At 40.0% G+C, this 22,044-nt stretch overlaps 1 protein-coding gene across 2 annotated transcripts; it reads left to right on the forward strand.

Moving 5' to 3' along the window:
* The first annotated feature begins 923 nt into the window (after positions 1-923).
* On the forward strand, positions 924-21,969 carry gsna (gelsolin a). Of its 2 annotated transcripts, XM_026174341.1 has the most exons (17): positions 924-1,047; positions 8,906-9,102; positions 11,645-11,799; positions 12,313-12,474; positions 12,563-12,712; positions 12,792-12,881; positions 14,358-14,490; positions 14,814-15,118; positions 15,297-15,430; positions 16,084-16,174; positions 16,396-16,422; positions 18,029-18,199; positions 18,647-18,821; positions 20,298-20,419; positions 20,617-20,694; positions 20,814-20,874; positions 21,158-21,969. In XM_026174341.1, exons 2-17 carry the CDS (start codon positions 8,907-8,909, stop codon positions 21,325-21,327), a joined length of 2,220 nt encoding a protein of 739 aa, XP_026030126.1. In that variant the 5' UTR covers positions 924-1,047; position 8,906; the 3' UTR covers positions 21,328-21,969. The 2 variants fall into 2 exon arrangements, with proteins under 2 accessions (XP_026030126.1, XP_026030127.1); XM_026174342.1 differs by lacking the exon at positions 16,396-16,422.
* Positions 21,970-22,044: the final 75 nt, after the last annotated feature.

Here is a 22,044-nt window from a genome sequence, read left to right on the forward strand (position 1 = left end):
TTATTGACTAAAAATGTATTGTGCATTTTATTCTTTTTTTTTCCTGAAAAAATAACCACACTAATGTTGTAGAAGTCTCAAAAACACACGTATGTGACACTTTTTGGCTGATGCACATTTTTATGCTGCCTTGATGCTAAACTATGTTCATCATATTAGATAGTGTGAACGAGAAGCAATCATGCTTTATTTACAGGCACTCATTATCACAACATTTATTCAACATAAACTGTGTCTAAATATCCCCTAGAATAGTAAATAATAACAATAAGAATAATAATATTAACAATAGTAAGGGAAATTTCTAAGGTCTGTTTGTTATTGTTAAACATCACTCAAAAGTTAAACTAACTGCCCAGCCAACCACCTTTCTTGCTCAGTCACTCAAACAACCTTTGTCTGAGTATGCCAGTTAGGGGACTAAAAACTAGCCTGCTCTTTGCTTTTTAGGCCACAAGAGGGCCATTGATGAGCTTTTATTAGTAGAATAGGTAATAGTATGGTAGTATAGTAGTACCAGACAGGGGCAGTGTTGTTTAAGAAGCCCTCTCCTGAACGAAGAGTGAGTCGTGGCCGGAAGTTACAGTTGTGGCAGAGATTCTATTATAATACCCGTAGCAAAAGATAAATAAAAATACAATAAAAATAAACTGTCTCACATACAGGCACACAAAACCAATCAACCAAACAAAAACACCTTTGTAAGCTGTTGTTGTTGTTTTTTTCTTTTTCTTTCATAAATAATATTAAAATAAATTAAAATATTAAAATAGCCAAGCCAGTACTGAACCCCTAAATATGTAAGCAGCTATTACTTGTACCGGTTATTCTGTGCATCTTGTCCCAGCTACATTATACATAGACAGACAGATATGCAGCAGGCGGTGCAGCAGACAGGCGGAGAGGGTGTGTCATATAGTGAGTCCCGGGCCAGACCATAAAAAGCTGCTTTGCGCTCTGCTGAACTACCGACTCTGTGCTCCTGCTGCAGCTCAGGTCCACACCCGTCCGTCCGTTATAGACCCAGATCACAACCTCCGCGTTCAGGTAAGGTTTGTGTTATTAACCCACGTTATTCGAAGAAAATATGTAGTCTGACGCACAGATTGCAGGATGGTAATTTGATGCGTTATTTAACGCCCGTTAGTTCTGTCTGGATTATAGGTTTAACAGAGAGAGAGACTAACCTACAGGGTGAAATTACGGTTTTTGTTATACTTTAACCAATATTCTTCTTATCTAATAAATAGAAAAAGTGCTAAACTTAGCTTTTAATTAGCTATAATGCAAGGCAGTGTTGCCATATAAGGACAAGTCGACGGAAACCTGAAATGTTTCCTGAAAATGCAGTGTGGATGAAAACTGACGTCACACTCTGTCTGACTGTATTTAGAGTGACTTTCATGATGTGATGCAAAAACCCAAACAACATGTTACTATAGAAACATGCTGTTTTTCAGGATCTATGGTAGAAACTGTGAGATTCTACCTAGCAGTTTTGTATCCTAAAGCTGGAGTGTCGAACATATGACCAAAGGTTGGTTGTTGCAAAGCATGAAAATTACAGAAATCATTTAACAATTTGAGTTTTATTAATAAAGTGCACCGTTATTCATGGTGTGGTGTAGCTAATATCACTACACACAAACGCAGTATTATACAAAAAGTTTTACTGGTCTTAGATTAAAATGGGTTATGTATCACCCGTGGACTAAACTGAGTGTACCCGTCTGTCCTAAACACTAGTTACTGTGCTGTGGTTGCCACAGAAATGACGAAACAGTTATGAGCAGATCCGTCACAACATCCTCTTCGTGACAGTTGTAGCGAGCATATACTGAGTTCATCAGACTGTATGATGTGTGCAGAAGTTAGAAAGAACTGAGTCAGCTCCTCACTCCAGAGATTAAGTGGTGTCTGAACTACACCCTACTTCAAATTTATACGCCTTAAACAACAGTGTGCATGCTTTCTTTAGGGCTCATCTGGGGAACAACAAGAATGAGTGCATACCAAGTTGTGGTCAGAAGTTTACATACACTTATCCCGGGCATGAATGTTATGGTAATATTGGGCTTTCAATGATGTCTTTGAACTGTTCTTTTTCCAGGGTGGAATGATTGTACAGCATACATCTTTAATACCATTCAAAAACAAGAATTGGGTGCACAAGTTGGAATTTATTTTGGATTTCTTTACTGCACACAGAGTCAAAAGTATATATATACAGGTTCAAATATGTATTTACGCTCACTATATTTGGCTAAATGTCCCTTAGTGAGTTCCACCTTGACCAGATGTTTTTGGTAGCCATCAACAAGCTTCTGGCAAAAATTCTGGCTGGATTGACCAATACTCAGAACAATGGGAAAGTCCAAGGAACTCAGTGAAGATCTAAAACAGAGCATTGTAGATTTACACAAGTTGGGAAAGTCTCTTGGAGTTATTTCTAAAGAACTACAAATTCCAAGATCATCAGTTCAAACAATTGTATGTAAGTACAAGTTACTCGGATGTGTCACCACTTTGCTGATGTCTGGAAGAAGACCCAAACTGTCACCGTCAGATGAAAGGAAATTAGTTCAGATGTTCACGAATAACTCAGGACTCACCAGTTCATGGCAGGTTCAAGCCTGCCATGAACTGGAAACTGCTGGTACACCACCATTACTGTCCACTGTGAGACGAGTTTTACATCGCCATGGACTGAGCAGGGGCCAACCAAGAAAGAAGCCCCTGCTCCAAAATCGACAGCTTCAAGCTCCATTGAAACTTGCAGCTGCCCACATGGACGAGCCACATGCCTTCTGTAAAAAAGTTTTATGTTCAGATAAGAGAAATTTTGAGCTATCTGGCCACAATGACAAGAGGTATGGTTGGAAGAGTAAAAGTGAGGATTTCAAGAACACGGTACCAGTTGTCAAGCATGGTGGTGGTAGCATCACCAGTGGGGCTGTTTTGCTGTCAGTGGTGTTGGTACATTGCAGGAAATGGAAGGAATGATGAAGAAAGAAGATTACCTCTAAATTCTTCAACTTCACCTCAAATCAACAGCTAGACAATTGAAACGTGGTCACAGTTGGATGTTCCAACAGGACAATTGCTCCCAAACACACATGAAAACTGGTTTTGGAATGGATAAAACAGGCTAATGTTAATCTTTGTACAGTCTTATTTTGTGCAATAGATCATAAACATTTTATTTGTACTCAGAAATCATTTCATTGTGAAATTATTAGTGTTGTCAGCCTTAATCTCGCTAAAATGACGTTAACGCCATAACTGCATTAACGCGGCAAATCTCCGTTAGCGAGTTAACGCAGATCGCCCCATGCGAGTTGCTACACGGCGCTAACGCATTAACGAGCTGATGCCATGCAGCCCTCGCATGGAGCGAGCCCGTTAACGTTGACAGCACTAGAAATTTTATATTGTATATCAAACTTTTAACAGAATCTTACTTTAATGAGAGTACTGTGTGTCTTTATAGCAGAGCATTTTTGTATGCTAAATCTGCAGCGCCCGTCAAAGTAAGAGTGCCCCAACCACTGAAAGTGTCTGATACTTATAACTCATTGCAAACATGAACTCAATTAACAATTAATAACACTGTTAAGATAAGCAGGAGTGGATATTTTACCTGTGTAAAATAAAGGTCCTGTGAGATTTAATAGAAATTACACATTCCGGGCAGCCCCATTCAGTAGGATTAAAGTAAAATAATTTCAATAGCAGTTTTATTATTATAATTTGGCACTCAGTCTGCATTGTTGAGGCTCAAAACCAATAGAAAAAGACAACCTTTTATGTCAGAAAAGGCCAAGAGAGCTGTAAGCTGCTAAGTTCAGACAACCTGGCAGATTGACTCTGCATGAAAAATGAGAGCATGTCTTGTGTTTTTTAAATATCCATTTCCTGACCAGCTGCCTCTTGTGGTCATGCAGTCTAGTATTGACTATTGTCCCATTCTTTACAAAGTTGAGATTGTGTGTCAATGTTGTAAAGCATTGCTATGGTGGCTATGGATGGATGTTTGGCATTCAGTCACCGCAAAATTTTATTTTATGATTTGACTGTCAAATGAATCAAACACGACTAGGGATATCTAGGCTGCCTTCAACCACAAGTTAAAGTTAAGTTTAGATCTAGGTAATTTTATAAAATATTTTATTTTAAATGCCATTTAAATTAGACTTGTGAAAGTGATCATCATTGTATATGAATATATGTGAATACACCTCAAGCCCCCCCAGAAGCCAGTCTTGTCCCATTAAGCAGCATTGACTTCTTGTAAGTCTTATGTGTAGCTCACAATGGCTTCTGATTTTTTTAAACATGCAAAGTTCTCGTAGTTCTTCCTCTAACTCTCCAATTATTAGCTTTGAATGATTTCATGGTGGATGTAATTATGTTTGTAGGATCATCAATATAACGGTCAGCTTACTTTTTAACTTCAGCTTTCTGCCTCATGTTGTCTTTGGGTACTTTAAGTGCACAGATGAACGAATGATTGCAAACTGCCAAGTTCCTGAGGCAGCAGTGCAACCACAATCATAATGACTTCTCTATAACTGATACATAAAGCAAACATTTTACTGTAGTTTTGTTACTGTGAAATTGACCACACAATATCAGGAATGTTCCTGTTGAAAAGTGTAAAATTGCATTGTTTGGGGCCATAATTGAAAAAGAAAGTAATGTGTAACACATTACTTGTTACTTAATTACTCACTGGAGAACTCACTTCATATGCGCACATACAGAGTGAAATCCCATCTTTAAAACTTTCTGCACATTACATGAGAAGAGAAGTGGTTACAGAGTTTTTCAGCTATGGCTACTCACATATTGATTGTTCCTGAAATAAGTTTCTCATATCATTTGACAGCCATCCATAAATCAGGGAGATTATTTACAAAGTCATAAACAGCCATTTTGATTCTCCTTGTCTTACACAGTGTCAACAGATGGTAGGGAAGCAGAGTGGCTATTACAGAGTCTGTACAGAGCATTATCTGATGTGTCCTGAACAAGCTACATGGCAGCTCAGCAGCCCTGAAGAGGCTGAAAGTGGCATGCATGGAGGAAATGAGTCACCAGAAATACCCCCCCCCCCCCCCCCCCACACACACACACACACACACGCACACACACCATTCCTGAAGGAGGAATATTGTTTTATTTGGGAGAAACTCAGGAATGATATGCTGCCATGGCCCCCAAGAATCAAGATTTTCCAGATAACGCTATTTTGAGTTTGTTTTTGAAGAATGGACACCAGCAGACAAATCACAAGGGCTTATGTAACAGTTTATTTCTTGTCATATGAATCCAATGCTGTGACCTGCACAAGTTTCGAGTTTTCACTCGGGCCTCGAGCGAAGGCAGACACAAAAGAGAGGTTGGTGAGGATTGGGGGAGGGGATCAGATAACTGGAGCTGGAATGAGCTCTCATTCCCTGTTTGTTAGGAGGCGAAGGGGTGGTGGGTGGGTCCACAGATGAGGGGGTACAAACTGACTGGATGCCAGTGTGCGGCTGGTGGCAGACGCCTCCCTTCTTCAGCATGCCCGTGACTGACCACAGGTCATGTGACCGGTTCTATTTAGGCTGTGTTGAGTCAACAAACCACCGTTCCTTGAGTCACTTTATCCAGTGTGAAGCAACCCTGAATAGTAAATGACTGTTTTAGTCAGCTGCTGCCCCTCATACAAGCAAAAACATTTGTATTTGTAAGAGTCTTATTGTGCCTTAAACTTCATTCTCTAACCTTTTCCCCGTGTAAGTTTTCGTCTTCTTTTTTTCACCATTACTGGCTTTGATTCTTCAAAGGTTGCTCAGATGCTGAGTGTATCCCCTCTGATGTTTGCTTTATTAAGTCAGGGATCGTACCTAACTCTAGGATGAAAGAGCTCTGATGTGCAGGAGACAAGACAGAACATTTTTCTCCATCAGAGGAGAAGATCACAGTCACAGCCAGTCATGTTTATTTAGTGCCACAGAGATGATCATCTTCAGAATATGAAGCTGCACAGAAGTGATACTGTCTTTTCCACAAGTGGTATGTTTAAGAGGGAAGTTAGCCTACTCAGCAGCTACTAAATGAAAACCCATCAGTTGTTAAGGAAACCTAGCTTTGTTTTCAGGTATGTTTTTGAGAATGTGATTTAGGAGGTAACCGCTCATAAAACTTGCACCCTCTACATGAGAATATTAAATGATTGTGTAATGGCCAGCTTGGGGTAAAAATATTCCCTTTACCGCTTGATTTCAAATTAAAGTGAAGCTGTTTGCAGATTTCTGGGTATGTTGGTTTCATTAAAGAAATGCTGTAGCATTGCACCAGATTTATTACCAGCTGCATGAGAGCACAGTGTTATTGTATGTCACTACAGTGTTTTGCTAGTTGCCAGGAAGTAGCCATCTTGGGAGGATGTGCTTGCTTCTGCACTTAGATGACTTTTGAAAATACATAATTGAAAAATATGAATCATCAGGTGTGTTTTGAGGATGCTATCTGGGCTCACTGATATAATAAAAATAGCTCTAAGAAATAACCAAACTTTTTTTGGGGAGGGAAATATCACTTTTTTTCTTCTTTTTCAACCTTTAGATGAACTGGCAGCAAGGTGATGATTAGCTGCTTAGCATAAAGAAAAGAGACACGCTTGGCTTTGTGCTATAATAAGTTTATGAAACACTGGGAAAGTGTTAAAAGAGAAATTTGAGGTCTTAGAGGGGGTGTTACAGCCTCTGGGGGTACAGGAAAACCTCAGTGTGGGAATAAGACATCAGGAAGTTACAACGCCCTGCATTTTTAATTTCGTCAGAGCTACGCTAGCTTCTTCCATTGCTTTAAATTATCATGCTAGGCCAGGATACAACATGCTACATGGAAGTGGTAGCTCTCTGAAACTCTCATCTAGCTCTCCAAAAAAGTTGCAAACCTTCAGCTTTTCCTATGATATTTATGGAAAGAAAGCAAGAACGAATTCAAAAGGTACTGATGATATACACTCTCACTATATAGCCTGAACAACAGCATTACAGAAACTACTGAACTCAAAAGTTTGGTTATGTAAAGGCTGAACTGTGTCATTTTGATGTTCCAGACCACAGCAATAGATCTAAACAGGAATTCAGTAGGAAATTTGGCTGGCTCGTGTTTGACAGCTTAAGTAGAAAGACTGAGGTTAGCCCATGTGGTGATCCAAGACAGATAAAATCCAAATTAGAAATAGTTTCTGGGTCACTTTTGTTGTGAAATTGTTATGAAAACTCTCTACACTGTTTTTTATCAAATAAAACATATGAGAACTTTATGACCCAAGCCACTAATGTGTGTTGAAGCTTTCAGAAACTGGCTATTCAACATTGGTATCGTTAGTTAATTCTTCTTATGTGGCTAAAGAAGCATCATTTATGGTTTTTGTGACCGTCAAGCTTCTCACAAGGGGAAATCTACAAGGACTGTGTATAATGCTGTGATGGCATCGCCTCATGGCTTCAGATCTTTCCCGTCCAGCCAAACCTGTGTGTAGTTATGGAAGGTCAGGTGGTGCCTGGCCTCGTATGACTCCAGGAAGCTTCTGTTTTGACTGCATGTGTTTCACTGTGAAATTATCCGCCTGCTTTTCCATCTCAAACCATTCCTTAGCTACAAAGTAATGTGCACTGAGTTTGACATAAGAAGAGAGCACAGATGGGGGGGAAAGAAGCCCCACGTTTGTTGGCTTGGTTGCATGAATTCGGAGCCACTTTCCTCTTCCCGGGTCAATAACAGATTCCTGCCATGTTTGTGGGCAGGCGCCTGCCTAGAAGAATGGCCGATTCTTGCTTCAGTGTGCATGCAAATTGAAAGGCAGTACACGAGCAGCATTCCTGTGGAAAACTAGGTTCTGTGTTTGTTTTGAACTGCATGAACTCTAGTTTATACAGTTTTATAACATCTAAACTTGATATTGTAGTTTGGGTTAGAGCACTACTCCACTCCAATGCAGAAAAAATGTTACCTCTGTAGTGTTTATGTCGTAACAAGCAGCTGGTATAGGATGCTGTGACTGTGTGGGCTGTTGATCTTTACTGCAGAATTTGTAGCATAATTTTGTTTAAATTATTGCCTCGTCGTGGTATGAATTGTGTTGTTGGCATTAGAATTTTTTACCCAAACAACATAACAGCTGCAAAAAGTGAAAAACTATTCAAATTTTAACCACTTTTCTTTTTTTAAACAGGATGCCCCGCTCTCATTTTAGCATCTGAGACATCCGCTCAGGCGTTCCAGAAGGCAGTAGGCAGTAATCTAGTGTAGCACAGGCACCTACTTGAAACTGTTTGTGGGTGGCATTATGTCAGACATGAATGAATGGGTCTATGTGTGTGTCTGTGTGTGTGTTTATGATTGGACAGATGTCTCTGAGCAGATTTGTCCACTATGTAGTTATCTAAAGACACATTTAAAGGCTTTTTTAAACCCCTGGTTGCAGGATATACAAATAGACAGTTATACAGAAACACAGAAGTGTTTCTATTGCCAACCATCACTAACAGTTTATGATGATAACAATGAGTCATAACTGCCATGGCTTCCTCTTGCTGCTCTCTAGAGGAAATACCCTGAGCACAGTGGATGAATCACTCTGCTCTGTATTAATACTTAACTAGAACAAAGCTTTATCTTTATATTCATGGAAACCACTGAGCTTTAAGGGGAGTGGCTTTTATAGCTCTCATGTGGGCAGTGTCTGCTTCACTTTGTAAAGTTATTACAACCTCTGCAAGTTTTATTGGTGCAGTAGCCTTTTGACCAACTAAGTTTATTGTTTAGCTCATTGACCTGCATTTGTTTTTGGCCTGTGCAGTAGCAAAAGCCCTTAACTTAAGGTCTGTGACTTCCCTGAATGCAGGATGGCAGCGCACCACCCAGAATTTGAGCGAGCTGGACAGCAGCCAGGCCTCCAGGTGTGGAGGGTGGAGAACTTTGACCTGGTGCCTGTCCCTGAGAACCTGCGTGGGGGATTTTACACCGGAGATGCTTACCTCATCCTCAATACTATCAAACAGCGCTCCGGGAGCCTGCAGTACGACCTCCACTTCTGGTTGGGTGAGTGCCGTGAAAGGGAAATGATCTCTGGGTTATTACTCAGAGTCGACCATTATAACTGGAAGGGATACCATACAGTGCTGTTCTTTCTTTTGGATTATTCAAATGTGAAATTAAACCACGAATATCACAGGTCACACTGAGGCTGAGCACAAAACCCCTAGTAGCACATGGGAGACATGCCTTTTTGTATTTGTTTCCATTGTGATGTGGCAAAAAATAAAGATGATCTCAGTTTTCCAGTGTGATCTTCTTTGACTTGCAAAGCAGATGAGGAACAGTACGAGGATGAAGGCCCTGGAAAATAATTTTGCCCGTTGTTGCTGCTGCAGTGGAGAGGCTGAAACTAGTCAGGACAGTGAGTCATGTGCCATAAAGCAACAGAAAGCCACATGGCTCATTGGCAAACAGTTTTATCAGATAATAAGCTATATCATTTCTATCAGATTGTGAAACGAATGAGGGTTGGTGTTTAATAGTAGATGTTTTTTTCATGCATTTAAAACCTAATAAGGACTAAATGTAGATATTCTCAGTGACAAATGAAGTATGGAGATCCCTAAAAAAGCTGATTAGTGTAAAAGATGACCTTTTAAGCTAAAGTATTAGTGAACATGAGTTTGAACTCATAAACAGGATTATTATGAAAATTATTTTACTTTATTGCATATTTAAAATGATTCGTGGTTTTTGTAGAGGAGGTCAGCCTGATGTTAGTGAGAAGGTGAGCACAGGAGTCCAGGCAATCTTGGCCAGAGTGGAGAGCTGAAGTAGGAAGAGCAAATAAGGTGAGAGGCAGGTCAGCCAAAGAAGAATGTGACAGGTGGAGCCGCCCTGCAGATAATTGGTTTTGAATACCACGTGAAGACCTGGTGCACAGGTGCAAAGGAAAATAAATTCCTGGAAATTGAAATACCTGGAAGTGAGAACTAAAACGTAGCCTGACTGCATGCTATGAGAATTTGCCTGTTAAATTACAGTACAGCACTGTACTGGCAGCTGGTTGTGTCAGCTGTTATCTGCCACTAGGTAATATAACATTTACATAACGAAAGAAGACTTTGCTGTATAGATTACAGGTTTCCCTTTTCTAACACAATTAGCTCCTATTATACATAATATTCATAGAGATTTTATGATTTTACGATAAAGCTCTACATCTCCATCCACAGCAATAAAAATCAATCACAGATCATATTGTAAAAAACACACCTTTACCAGTATTCACAAAGAATTTGCTGTGCAAACTCTTGTATTTTTACAGGAGTTTGGTATAACCATTTACTATTGCGCACTATCATTTAGGATGCCGATCTGTTTGGCTGAGTGTGAAGTGAAAAGCCAGCGGGTGTTTTGGAGAGATGACCAGTCGGTGTCATTCCCAGATGCACAATAACACTCACACATGCAAACCCAAAACCGAGAGGGAGGAAAGGGGGAAAAAAGCAGAGGAAAGAGGAGGAAGTGCTTCCAGTAATGCAACATAATGTCTTACATTGAAGTGCTGAAAATTTAAACCGTGCATGCAAAAGTTTGTAGATTATTTCACCAACGACTTACCCAATACAGTTTAATGTATAACTATTTATGGCGGTTTAAAATAAAAAAAACCTTTATGTCAAGGGAAAATTTTAAAGCACTAGGAGCTTTACAGAGAAAACTAAATTAATTATATACTATATACTTCTTTATTTGATTAAAATTGGGAGATAAGATAAGATAAGATAAGATAAGATAAGATAAGATAAGATAAGATAAGATAAGATAAACCTTTAGTAGTCCCACACGTGGGAAATTTTTGGTCACGGCAGAAAATACAAGAGCAGTAAAAAATTAAGAGAAAAAGAGAAAAACAATAGAATAGAATAAGATAAACAGAATAACATACTATACAAAATAGAAAGAATACTATATACAATAGAATAAGTACTATACAAATAGAAAACAATACTGTACTAATAGAATAAAATACTTTGTTAAATAGGGAAAATGGGGAAAATTGCCCTGTCTGTGTGCACATTGCACATGAGGGAGACAGGGCAAAAGTTATAATTGTGTATTGGATGTGTCCAAACCAACATTGATGTTCTGGTAAGATAATCATCTTAATCACCAAACATTTTCATTTCCAATTTCAAATCCCAGTTAGTTGTCACTGTTTGTATCTGTGCTGTGTGTGTTGGTATTAATAATGGGAAATGGGTATTACTAGGTAACGCATTATTTACACTGCTGAGTCAGATTATTAATTTTATTTTGTTTTCGTAAGCTTGATTGATCTTGGCACAGACAGTTTACCAATAAGCAGGATGTGATGTAATCCACCCACATGCTGATGGACTACACTGTGTGCCCATAAATAAAACAATGTTACATGTATTAATGTGACCCGCTGCTGCTCTTACATATTGATCTCCTAACTGACTGAAGTCCTCACTGGGAGAACTGGTCAGACACAAAATATGGCTAACTGGGTTATTTTTCAGCAGAACTGTGAGGGCTGGATTTAAGATGGATCCCTTCTTTGGTTTCTCTCGCACAGGTGATTTCTGCACCCAGGATGAGAGCGGCTCAGCAGCCATCTTTACGGTCCAAATGGACGATTTCCTCGGGGGGAAACCCATCCAGTACCGTGAGGTGCAGGGACACGAGTCCAAAACCTTTCTGGGCTACTTCAAGTCTGGAATCAAATACATGGTAAGATGTCACTGTTGAACTAGCAGAAACATTTGAATTTACCTAAGAGGAATATGATAAATGATTAGAGGGGTGTGTTTCCTTTATGTTTTTGATGCTTTTAAAACCAGGCTCATGTAAAGAAATACTTTATATTTATCACATATTTTGAAACAGAATCTCAGTTCCTTTATTCGTTCACTGTTACATGAAACATCTGCTGTAAATTTAGATGTTTCACATGCATAGAAACAAATCCCCGTAGTTGGCTCCATAGTATACTGTAAGGTGCAAAAATAGAAGATTTGATCATTTTGATAAGGGTTCAAGCTGTGTAAGTGAAATATTGATATATGAGGATTTTTCTATACAGTTTCTATGTGTATGTACGTTTTTGCCACAGATGTGTCAAGAGGGCAGTAAATTTGCAGAGAGAACAGGGCTCAAAAAAACATTTTATTATTTACAGTTGGAGTGACTTTACTTTCATTTATTTATTTTATTTCACTTTTAAATGCGATGCTCATATTGCAGAAAGGAGGCGTGGCATCTGGTTTCAAGCACGTTGTCACCAATGAGGTGTCGGTGCAGCGAGTGCTCCAGATTAAAGGACGCCGCGTGGTCAGGGCAACGGAGGTGCCGGTCAGCTGGGACAGCTTCAACACGGGAGACTGTTTCATCCTGGACCTGGGAGATGTAAATCTTATACATAGATCTTATCTTAAAAAATGACTTGTAAAAGCTCTTCTTCATTCAATCCACTGTCTTTCCTTTCACCCCACAGGAGATTTACCAGTGGTGTGGCTCCCAGAGCAACCGCTTTGAGAAGCTGAAGGCTACTCAGGTTGCCAAGGGGATCCGTGATAATGAGCGCAGTGGGAGGTCTCGAGTTTATGTCTGTGATGAGGGGGTGGAGAGAGAGAAGATGATAGAGGTGCGATCAGTGCATTATGAGATCAAATTTAGGTCTTCAGGCGTCGCTTTTTTATTAAAATCTCTGCCTCTGTCCTCAGGTGTTAGGTCCCAAACCAGATCTACCAGCTGGAGACTCGGATGACATCAAAGCTGATGCTTCAAACAGGATGAGGGCTAAACTCTACAAGGTCAGAGCATGGATTTGTTAAGAAAAAAGCAACAACACAGAAACAAACATGGCGTTCACTCACTTAGAAACGTGCCTGGCACATGAGCAAGGAAAGTTTTTGTTCCTGTGTTTGTGCACAGGCTGATTATGTGGCTTCTTCAACATAAAAAATGTTGGTTGCTAGAAATGGGCCTCTAAACACCAATACAGAAACCTCATTATAAAAGGATAATAAAGTTATTTATGATGAATTAATATATTCATGATTCATTGTGAACAACAACAATTTACAAGTGACCACAAACGTTTTAGTTTAGTTCCAGAACGATGCACCCAAAGTACTAAAAATAAAGTAGATTAAAAAAAATGTAGTAAATGTTTTGTTAATTTTGCACATATATACACTCACACTTTATTAGGTACACCTATTCAACTGCTTATTAACACAAGTAATCAGGCAATCCAGACAGCAGCTGCATGCATCTAGGCAGGTAGACATGATTAAGACGACCTGCTGAAGCATCAGAATGAGAAAGAAAAAAGATTTAAGTGACGTTAAACTTTAAATATGGCGGGTTTGTACGAGTATTTCAGAAACTGCTGATCTGGGGTGATTTTTCCACTCAACCATCTCTATAGTTTACAGAGAGTGGTCTGAATAAGGGATAATGTTTGTGCTGAGAGAAAGGCAACAGTTACTCAAATAAGCACAACAAAGTATGCAAAAGAGCATCTCTGAAGAGACAATATGTCAAATCTTGAAGCAGGTGGGCTAGAGCAGCAGAAGGTCACACCACAAAGCCACAGTATACCTGAGATATATTGCTGACAATTCTTTATTACTAGTGTACACATCAACTGATGACAGCTTCAAGTAAGGTAACATCCCATGTCAGAAAGCTCAAATCATCTCAAAGTGGTTTCTTGGGCAGGCCTCACTGTACCTCCACAGTCACCATCATGGGATGCTGTCATACCAATCTATCTGCCAATAAATCTCTGAGGAATGTTTCCAGTACCTTGCTGAAAGAGTGTCCAAACCAGTAAAAGGAAACTGTACCTAATAAAGTGACTAGTAAGTGTAAATCGATATAGTCCAAAAATACAAACTCCCTATCAGGAATACACATTTAGGTAATAATTAAGGTAAAACTATAATGTGTTAGAGAGTAGGAAACATTTTGTGGGTTATTTTAGAAAAATATAAAATTTTTCTAAACTAACCCCCAAAATGTTTCCTACTGCAGCTCCTTTTTTGTGATCATTCATCAGTTAAAATATAAAGTACTGAGCGTCATATTTCTAAGATTCATAGAGTAAAATTGCCAGCTGACATCAATTAAGAGACGTATCTTTTATAAAACCCTTGCTCATATTTGCCTGGCTTAAAAGATCAAGAGGAAGCAGCGTCTACAGCAGCCTTTCAATCTCCTGAAAAGCGGTACTTTTCCCTGCTTGGCAGCTCCTTCATCCTCCTTCCCATCCTCCCCTGCAGGTGTCCAATGCTACCGGAGCCATGTCGATTACTCTCGTGGCAGCAGAGAACCCTTTCGCTCAGAGCACCCTGGAGTCTGGTGACTGCTTTATCCTGGACCACGGCTCTGATGGAAAGATCTTTCTCTGGAAAGGTCAGTGCAGGGTGGTGCAGCGGACTCAAGAAATGGCTCTTGGCTGAGCTGCTTTTTTCCACTCTTGCAGACAACACAGCTGTCTCATATCGTTCTTAGCAAAAGCGCAAATACGTGCATTTCACAAAAGTTAAACTATTTACCTTCTCGTTACCAACTCTTCAACTTTCAGAACTCTTTTGTAATATTTATATTAGTGCTGAAGTCAATGCACCAAATGACCTTTCTCACCCAGGTTTAGAAATAATTTCTGGCCTCCTTTTTTGATTTTCAGTAACATTTCTCCATTTCGTTCTCCAGTATTTAATGTCTTTTCTCTTCAGGCAAAGACGCCAACATGGAAGAGCGGAAAGCAGCGATGAAGGCAGCAGACGAATTCATCAAGAAGATGGGTTACCCCAAACACACACAGGTCCAGATCCTGCCTGAGATGGGCGAGACGCCGCTCTTCAAGCAGTTCTTCAAAGACTGGCGCGATAAAGATGAGACTGTGGGCCTGGGTGTGGCCTACATCGCTAACAGCATCGCAAAGATTGAGAAGGTGCCTTTCGATGCCGCCACCCTACATGAATCCTCCGCCATGGCCGCCCAGCATGGCATGGTGGACGATGGCAGCGGAGAGAAACAGGTGGGGGTTTGTCATTCAGCTTGTGATTATGTGTCAGATTTGCTTTCAGTGCTGCCTGTGTGTGTCATTACTTTCCATTCCAGTAGGGGGAGCAGGTGCACCTTGAAATCTACAGCCTACTAAATGTGATTTTTTTTAAATTTTACGTTTTCCATGTTATTCTTTTCCCCCCTCTTAGATCTGGCGTATAGAGGGATCTGACAAAGTCCCAGTGGATCCATCCACTTATGGACAGTTCTATGGAGGAGACAGCTACATCATCCTTTACAACTACTCTCATGGAGGGCGCCAGGGACACATCATCTACATGTGGTGAGACATAAATTTGTCAAGACTGTGGAACCATAATTAGAGTCTGTATCGTGAAGTTACCTGTCATCAGACTATAGCACTAAAATATAAGCAGCCGGCGTGGAGCTGGAGTATTATTTTTTTTAGATAATTAGCAGGGTCTGATCAGATTTACTGATTCATAAGCAAACATCGAGGCTGAGGAGTCAGAAATAAATTTGTAGGTACATTACATTTGTAAAGCACAAAGGGATTTCACATAGAAATTTATACATTATGAAGTTGTTATTTTGCACTCATCGCATCCCCCTTTCAGAGCTAGTTCAGTCACTGGAGCTTAAACTTGTTGCCACAAATTTAAGTATCAGTCATTCAATACTATAAAAAGGGGGATATATTTTCTTTTTGGTAGCACTGAATTTAATGTAATAGTCACTGGAAATAAACAAATCATAGTTCAGTTTTGCACTTTTGTTTCACTGTGAAAAGTACGCGGAGGAAAGATTGAGAAGGTGTGAAGTTCAGAAAGTTCAGCGAGAGACACAAAGTTGATATATATTAGATTAATCACAGTCATAAATCTTATTGGTTGGGCTGTAAGCATATGCTGTGTCCAAGTCAGTTCCTCTTGTTATGTTTGAATGCTGAGCTGATAAACTCATCTTGTTTTCCAGGCAGGGAGCGGACTCCAGTCAGGATGAAATTGGGGCTTCTGCGATCCTCGGCGCACAGCTGGATGAAGAACTCGGCGGCGGTCCTGTGCAGGTACAACATATTGTTCTTTTAGCGTGCTTCTGGTTTTTTTTTCCATATGCTTATATATTATTTGATCTTCCCTGTCATCAACGACTCTGCTCACGTCTGGCTTCCTTAGCACGTCCTGTCTGACTTTTACATCCTTTCACTGTGTTCCCTCTTCCTCATGGTTTCCGTGCTGCTGCTCATTTCCTCACTTGCTTGGTTTCTGGCCTTTTCTATCTCCTCAGGTTGTTGGCGCTCCTATAACCACTCAGGTATTTTTCCTTCATTCCTTCCCTGCTCCTCATCTTCACTAAGGGACTCATGTGTTTCGTGTCCAGAGCCACAGCAAAAATAGAAGCAACAAGGACATATTCTCTTGATTCTCCCATTCTTTATAATTACTGGAGGGTATTGTGTTATTCATTTTTGAGAAGTCCTTTCAGGTTTAGTGACTGTAATAATGAGCTAAAGTGAATTTCAAATGAAAACGACTCGTTGAAACACAAACAGGACATTCCACTGTGGAGTTTCATGGGAGGCTCCCTCCTTCTCTGTCGCCAGCTCGGTCTGCTAGCATAAATAAGCCACACTACTTTTTTCCTTTGTCCTGAACTGATGTCACACCAACATTATGATGCCTTAGCCTGTCTGTGAGGCCTAAATATTCATGAGTGGCTCTGAACTCATACGAGTCTTTGGTCATTCACTGCTCACTCCTCGCGTGTGCATGTACGGCCTTCTTATTGTCCGTGTGTTGTGGCACGACTCTGTATGTGTTTGAATTTGTGTGTAGGAATCAGCAGCAGTCCCAGTTATTTGTCCTCATGTTCCTGATTCCTCATCTTGCAATTACCAAACACTTTTTGCATTTGCTCATCTGTCAAACTAAACTGAATCACAGGCTGTACTTAAGGATGAGCATAGCAAGCGTGATGTCACCTGTTGGTCAAGTTCTGGCCTGAAGCCAGAGTTTGAGCTTTTCTTTCACCTCTGTCTCATTTGAGAAATCGCTCCCATTGCAGGGACTTGTCAATCACGAGATGCATATGCTACATTAATAATGATAATGAGCATTATGTTATGTTAAGTAAGACTTGCTACGCTGTCCAAAACCTTGTCAGGAAAGTTTCTACTCAGGTCATAGCAAAGTCCCAGTGGATCCAAATTGAGGAGCAGTGCTGGTTTCTCATAGATTTTAGAGGCTTTTTTCACTAAGAGAAGTTGCCCCCTTCTGACCATTAAATAGAATGCATTTATAAGCATTAAGGAATTTTCACACTTGTATATACAGTCTATGAACTCAACTTTAATCTATCAGCAACTGCAGCAAGCCAAAAGCATCAAATGTCAAATATTTGAAGGAACAGCAGAACATAAAAAAGCATGTTGGCTTTCTATGTTAAACTTCATGTAATACAAATAGTTTCTCCCTGTAAACTCATCAGTAAATATTTATCTCTTCTCTGTTTGCCCCAGCAAGCTCAGGATTAGTGTAATGTGCAGTGCTTACTGAATTAGAGGAACCACTGACTGCAACACCTCAGAGTTATGACTGTTTATTACAAAAAACCGCAGACTGTTTTCGACATACCTTATCTTCACCGTGGTTACTAATATCACAGATCTCACTCTCACCTCAGGGTATGGCATGATTTGGCTCTGTGCTGCCATCTTGCGTCAGTGGTGGGAACTGCTGCAGACTTTTTTTCCACACCTTGTTGATGCATATTTCACAGGACACAATTAGGGAGGATGTGTCTGCAGTGATTTGGTAGCACCGCTTGTAACATCAAAATGCATGAGGTATTTTTCGATATGAATTGCTGTGACAACAACTTCATTAGATGCAGAGATTTAAATTCGGTATTTGTGTATCAGGTGAGGGTGGTGCAGGGGAAAGAGCCGGCCCATTTGATGAGTCTGTTTGGAGGAAAGCCCATGATTGTGTACAAGGGAGGAACGTCCAGAGAAGGAGGTCAGTCCGCTCCAGCTGAGACTCGACTCTTCCAGGTGCGCTCCAACTCTGCAGGACACACACGAGCTGTGGAGGTGAGAGGAAACGTCTCATTCATTACCTGAATTTAATCATTCCTCGATTATTTAATTTTTTTCTTCTCTCTTTTGCAAAACAGTTTCTAACAGATTTCTGAAATATTTGTTTTCTAATCTAATAAGCACTGTCCATTAACAATGAAGTAACAATTAGAGGTTTTAAAGGAAAGCAGAAGCACTTCATACTTGAAGTTTTTTTTAAGTATTCAGTAAATGGTTGAAGGGTATTTAAGAGGAAAAGGGAAAAATGCATAGTAAGAATGGAAAACACCGATGTCCTTTCCTTTAAAATATCCTCTCGAATTGGTGTTAGAGGGCATAAAATGTCAAATAAAGCATTATGCTAGCATGAATATTGGTAAAAATGAAAAACCACCAACACTTAAGAAGGTCAACGTACAACAGCTCCTCATGATAACTTGCAATATCTCTGTTTCTATGCAGCTTGACGTGCAGGCATCAAACCTAAACTCCAATGATGCTTTTATTCTGGTGACCCCCGGCAACTCCTTCCTGTGGGTGGGAGTGGGTGCCAGCGACACAGAGAAGCAGGGAGCTCAGCAGCTGTGTGACATCCTGGGCGTGTCTGTCTCCGAGCTGTCCGAGGGAGGAGAGAGCGGTGAGGAAACAGGATAAACACAGTTACCTCCACTATCATTTTCTCTCCTTTATTTAATTTTTTTGCTGCATTTAAGTCAAGCTGAAACCCAACAGCTGTTAACATACTCAGAACTGTATCTGTGTCAGCTACAAAGTGTGGTCTGGCTGTTAAAATAGCGCTTTAATGCGAGGCTAAATAGCTCCCTTTTTGTATTTCGGCTAAGCGCTTATGTTCATCCATATTGAAACAAAGCAGACTTGATTGCATCACCCCTTCTGATGTTGTCAGAAGTCTTGCTATTTGCTTTCCAAGCTCAAGAAGAAGAAACTCCCTGCTAACAGTTTCACATATAAAAACACCTCAGGCTACAACATAACAGATTCAATTTTTCATAAACACCCTGCTTTTGAGGACTGGCCTCGGCTGGGGCCTCGCAAAAGACAAGCGAGAAATTCACCATTTTATTTCTGATGGTTGAAAAGATTTTCTATTCAAAATTGATGCTGTACTGTGCAGGTACCTGCTGTTTCACAGATGCTGGTTGCAAATTTACATTTACACTTTGTTTTATTTTGCTTTATTTTACCCTTAAAGGTGCTCTAACAATAATTTTGTATATTAAAAATTGATTAAATAGCTGTATAGCTGGAAGGGCAAGAATAATTGTAACAAAAACTACACAATATTGCAAACACCTCAGCAGGTCCATTAAGCTTTTAGCTCCTGGTTTGTTTCATTCTTTATATATGTTTACAGGTATTTTTTTTTTTTTTTGGTCTATGGCAGGTGATGTAACAGCACTGACATTTTCAGTGCTCTTATCTCACCTGTAAACCACTGCTCACTTGACAAAAACCACCAGTTTCCACATGGGCAAAATAAAATGAATAAATAGCAAAATAAGGTTGCCCAACTAAAGTCTATGTGTGGGGAAACACTGCAATTGCACTTACCAGACACTTTATTAGGTACACCTATTCAACTGGTTGTTAATGCAGATATTTAATCAACCAATCACACGGCAGCAACTCAGTGCATATAGGCATGAAAGCATGGTCAAGATGATGTGTTGGAATTTGAAGCGAGAGCCAGGATTGGGGAGAAATGGGATTTAAGTGTCAGACTGGCTGACCTGAAATTTTCAGAACACATTTTCCCACATGCACATCTCTTATCCCACTGCCTCCCAGTGCAAATAGAGGAATTTGTGTGTGATGACAGTGAAATCACTGGAACATCTGTCCACTAACAGATACTTCTAGCAGTTACCTCAGTTAAAAATAGTGATAACCTGATAATGTAAACCAAGCATTTTGTTTTCTTCCCCATTAGACAGAACCAGGCTTACTTCCAGGTTTTATGCTAAACTAAAAACCTGATTTGGCTTTGTACCAACAAAAAAGGAACAGAGTTACCCAAATGTCAAACTATTGCTTTGCCCTCTTACAAATTCTGATGGTTGTAATAGCTTGAAGTGTTTCTGTCGTTTTACAGATCAGTTCTGGGAGGCTCTGGGTGGAAAGACGGAGTATCGCACCTCCACTAGACTCAAGGACAAGATGGATGCTCATCCACCCCGTCTCTTTGCTTGTTCCAATAAGACTGGAAACTTTATAGTACGTTTTCTTCTCCTGCTGGATTGGTTTTGTCCTATTCTGACTCGAGTTTTCAAGTCTTTGGTATTGCACGAGCATGTGCAGGATGTCAAGAATATTTCAAAGTACCTGCTGAAAACAGTGCACTGTGTCTTTATTTGTCGTTACGTGTACATAAAAATAAAGCCCCCTTAAATCCGTCTTCTTCTTCTTCTTAGATTGAGGAGGTACCAGGTGAGATGACCCAAGATGACCTTGCCACTGATGATGTCATGATCTTGGACACCTGGGAGCAGGTAAAAAACAAGCTGACTGCCTTTGCTGTACTATATGCATTCAGAGCAGAATCAGTGCCCACAAAAAGAATAAACTCCACAATAAACCTTTATTTATTTGGGTTTTTTTTTATTCTTAGGTGTTTGTCTGGATTGGAAATGAGGCCCAAGAGGAGGAGAAGACTGAAGCTATGGCATCTGGTGAGCAAATATGAGGAGAAAGAACAATGCCATGTGGAATAGGAGACGAGAAATACAGCTGGCATTGCAAATTATCTAACACAACATCAATCATTAGATAAAAAAAATTAAAACTTAATCAAAAAACAGAATGTATTTATTTAAAAGACATCATAATTACTGATACATGCATTAACAGCAAAGTGCCCCATAACTAGAGCAGCAGTGTCACCAAGAGTCAAAGCATAAAGCATCTTCTGCTACCCTTTTAATCCTTGTACTAATTCAAACTCGTCTTCCTCAGCGGTCCGTTACATCGAGACAGATCCGGCCAAGAGAGACCCGAGGACGCCCATTGTCAAAATCAAGCAGGGCTTCGAGCCGCCCACGTTCACTGGCTGGTTCCTGGGCTGGGACTACGACTACTGGACCACCGACCCTCTGGAGCGCGCTATGGCTGAACTGAACATCTGAACATTCCCTTGTTCCCACCTCTCTGCCCCGACCTGTCACCGTGTAGCAAGATCTTTTTTTTTTAAGCTACACGTGCCCTTTTCTTTTTTTAACGAATCACTGTTTTTTTTTTCACTTTGTCTCAAATGCTACTGTTGTGCCTTGAAACCAGTGAAATCATCCAGTACAAATAGAACTTCAACAGATACACAGGCTTTCCTTTAGGATTTGCACTACATATAGCCTCAAACTACGACTCTCATTCAAGGCGATTTTCCCATGTTTGACAATAAAAACCTGTTTACTAGCAAAATATAACAAACATAAAAGAAGACAGTTTAAAGTTTGGTTTTCCTGCAATATTACAAAAGCTACTGCCAAGAAAACAGCTTATAAAAAGCAATACAACCAATGCCTTAGAATGATTTCCTTGAGCTTACAGTAAGCTTGTTTTTTAAAGGGTACTGTCTTTATTGATGTTTTTGTACCTTTAGATGTTATATTTATTTTAAAATAATGCCACAGATTCTAACCCAGGAAGCTTGTGTTCTGCTGCGGTGTCTTTTAGTGGAAAACCACTGCTTTGCTTCTTTATTAGCTCCACTTTCTGTGGCAATTTCTAAGGTTTCCTGTAATCAATTCAATAAACCAAATTAAAATATACCAGCTGTTTTCTGCCTCTGCTTTTACAAACACTTAACTTCTCACACTGACCTGAAAGAAAAAAAATCAACACAA

The sequence above is a fragment of the Astatotilapia calliptera genome, chromosome 7, assembly GCF_900246225.1.
Source record: "Astatotilapia calliptera chromosome 7, fAstCal1.2, whole genome shotgun sequence".
NCBI classification, from domain to species: Eukaryota; Metazoa; Chordata; class Actinopteri; order Cichliformes; family Cichlidae; genus Astatotilapia; species Astatotilapia calliptera.

Bases quoted from the DNA above. Each gene is read 5' to 3' on its own strand.
- gsna (XM_026174341.1), top strand. From the start codon at position 8,907: ATGGCAGCGCACCACCCAGAATTTGAGCGAGCTGGACAGCAGCCAGGC. The intron at 15,431-16,083 runs GTGAGACATAAA...CTTGTTTTCCAG, and splicing joins GGACACATCATCTACATGTG to GCAGGGAGCGGACTCCAGTC. The intron at 16,175-16,395 runs GTACAACATATT...CTATCTCCTCAG, and splicing joins TCGGCGGCGGTCCTGTGCAG to GTTGTTGGCGCTCCTATAAC.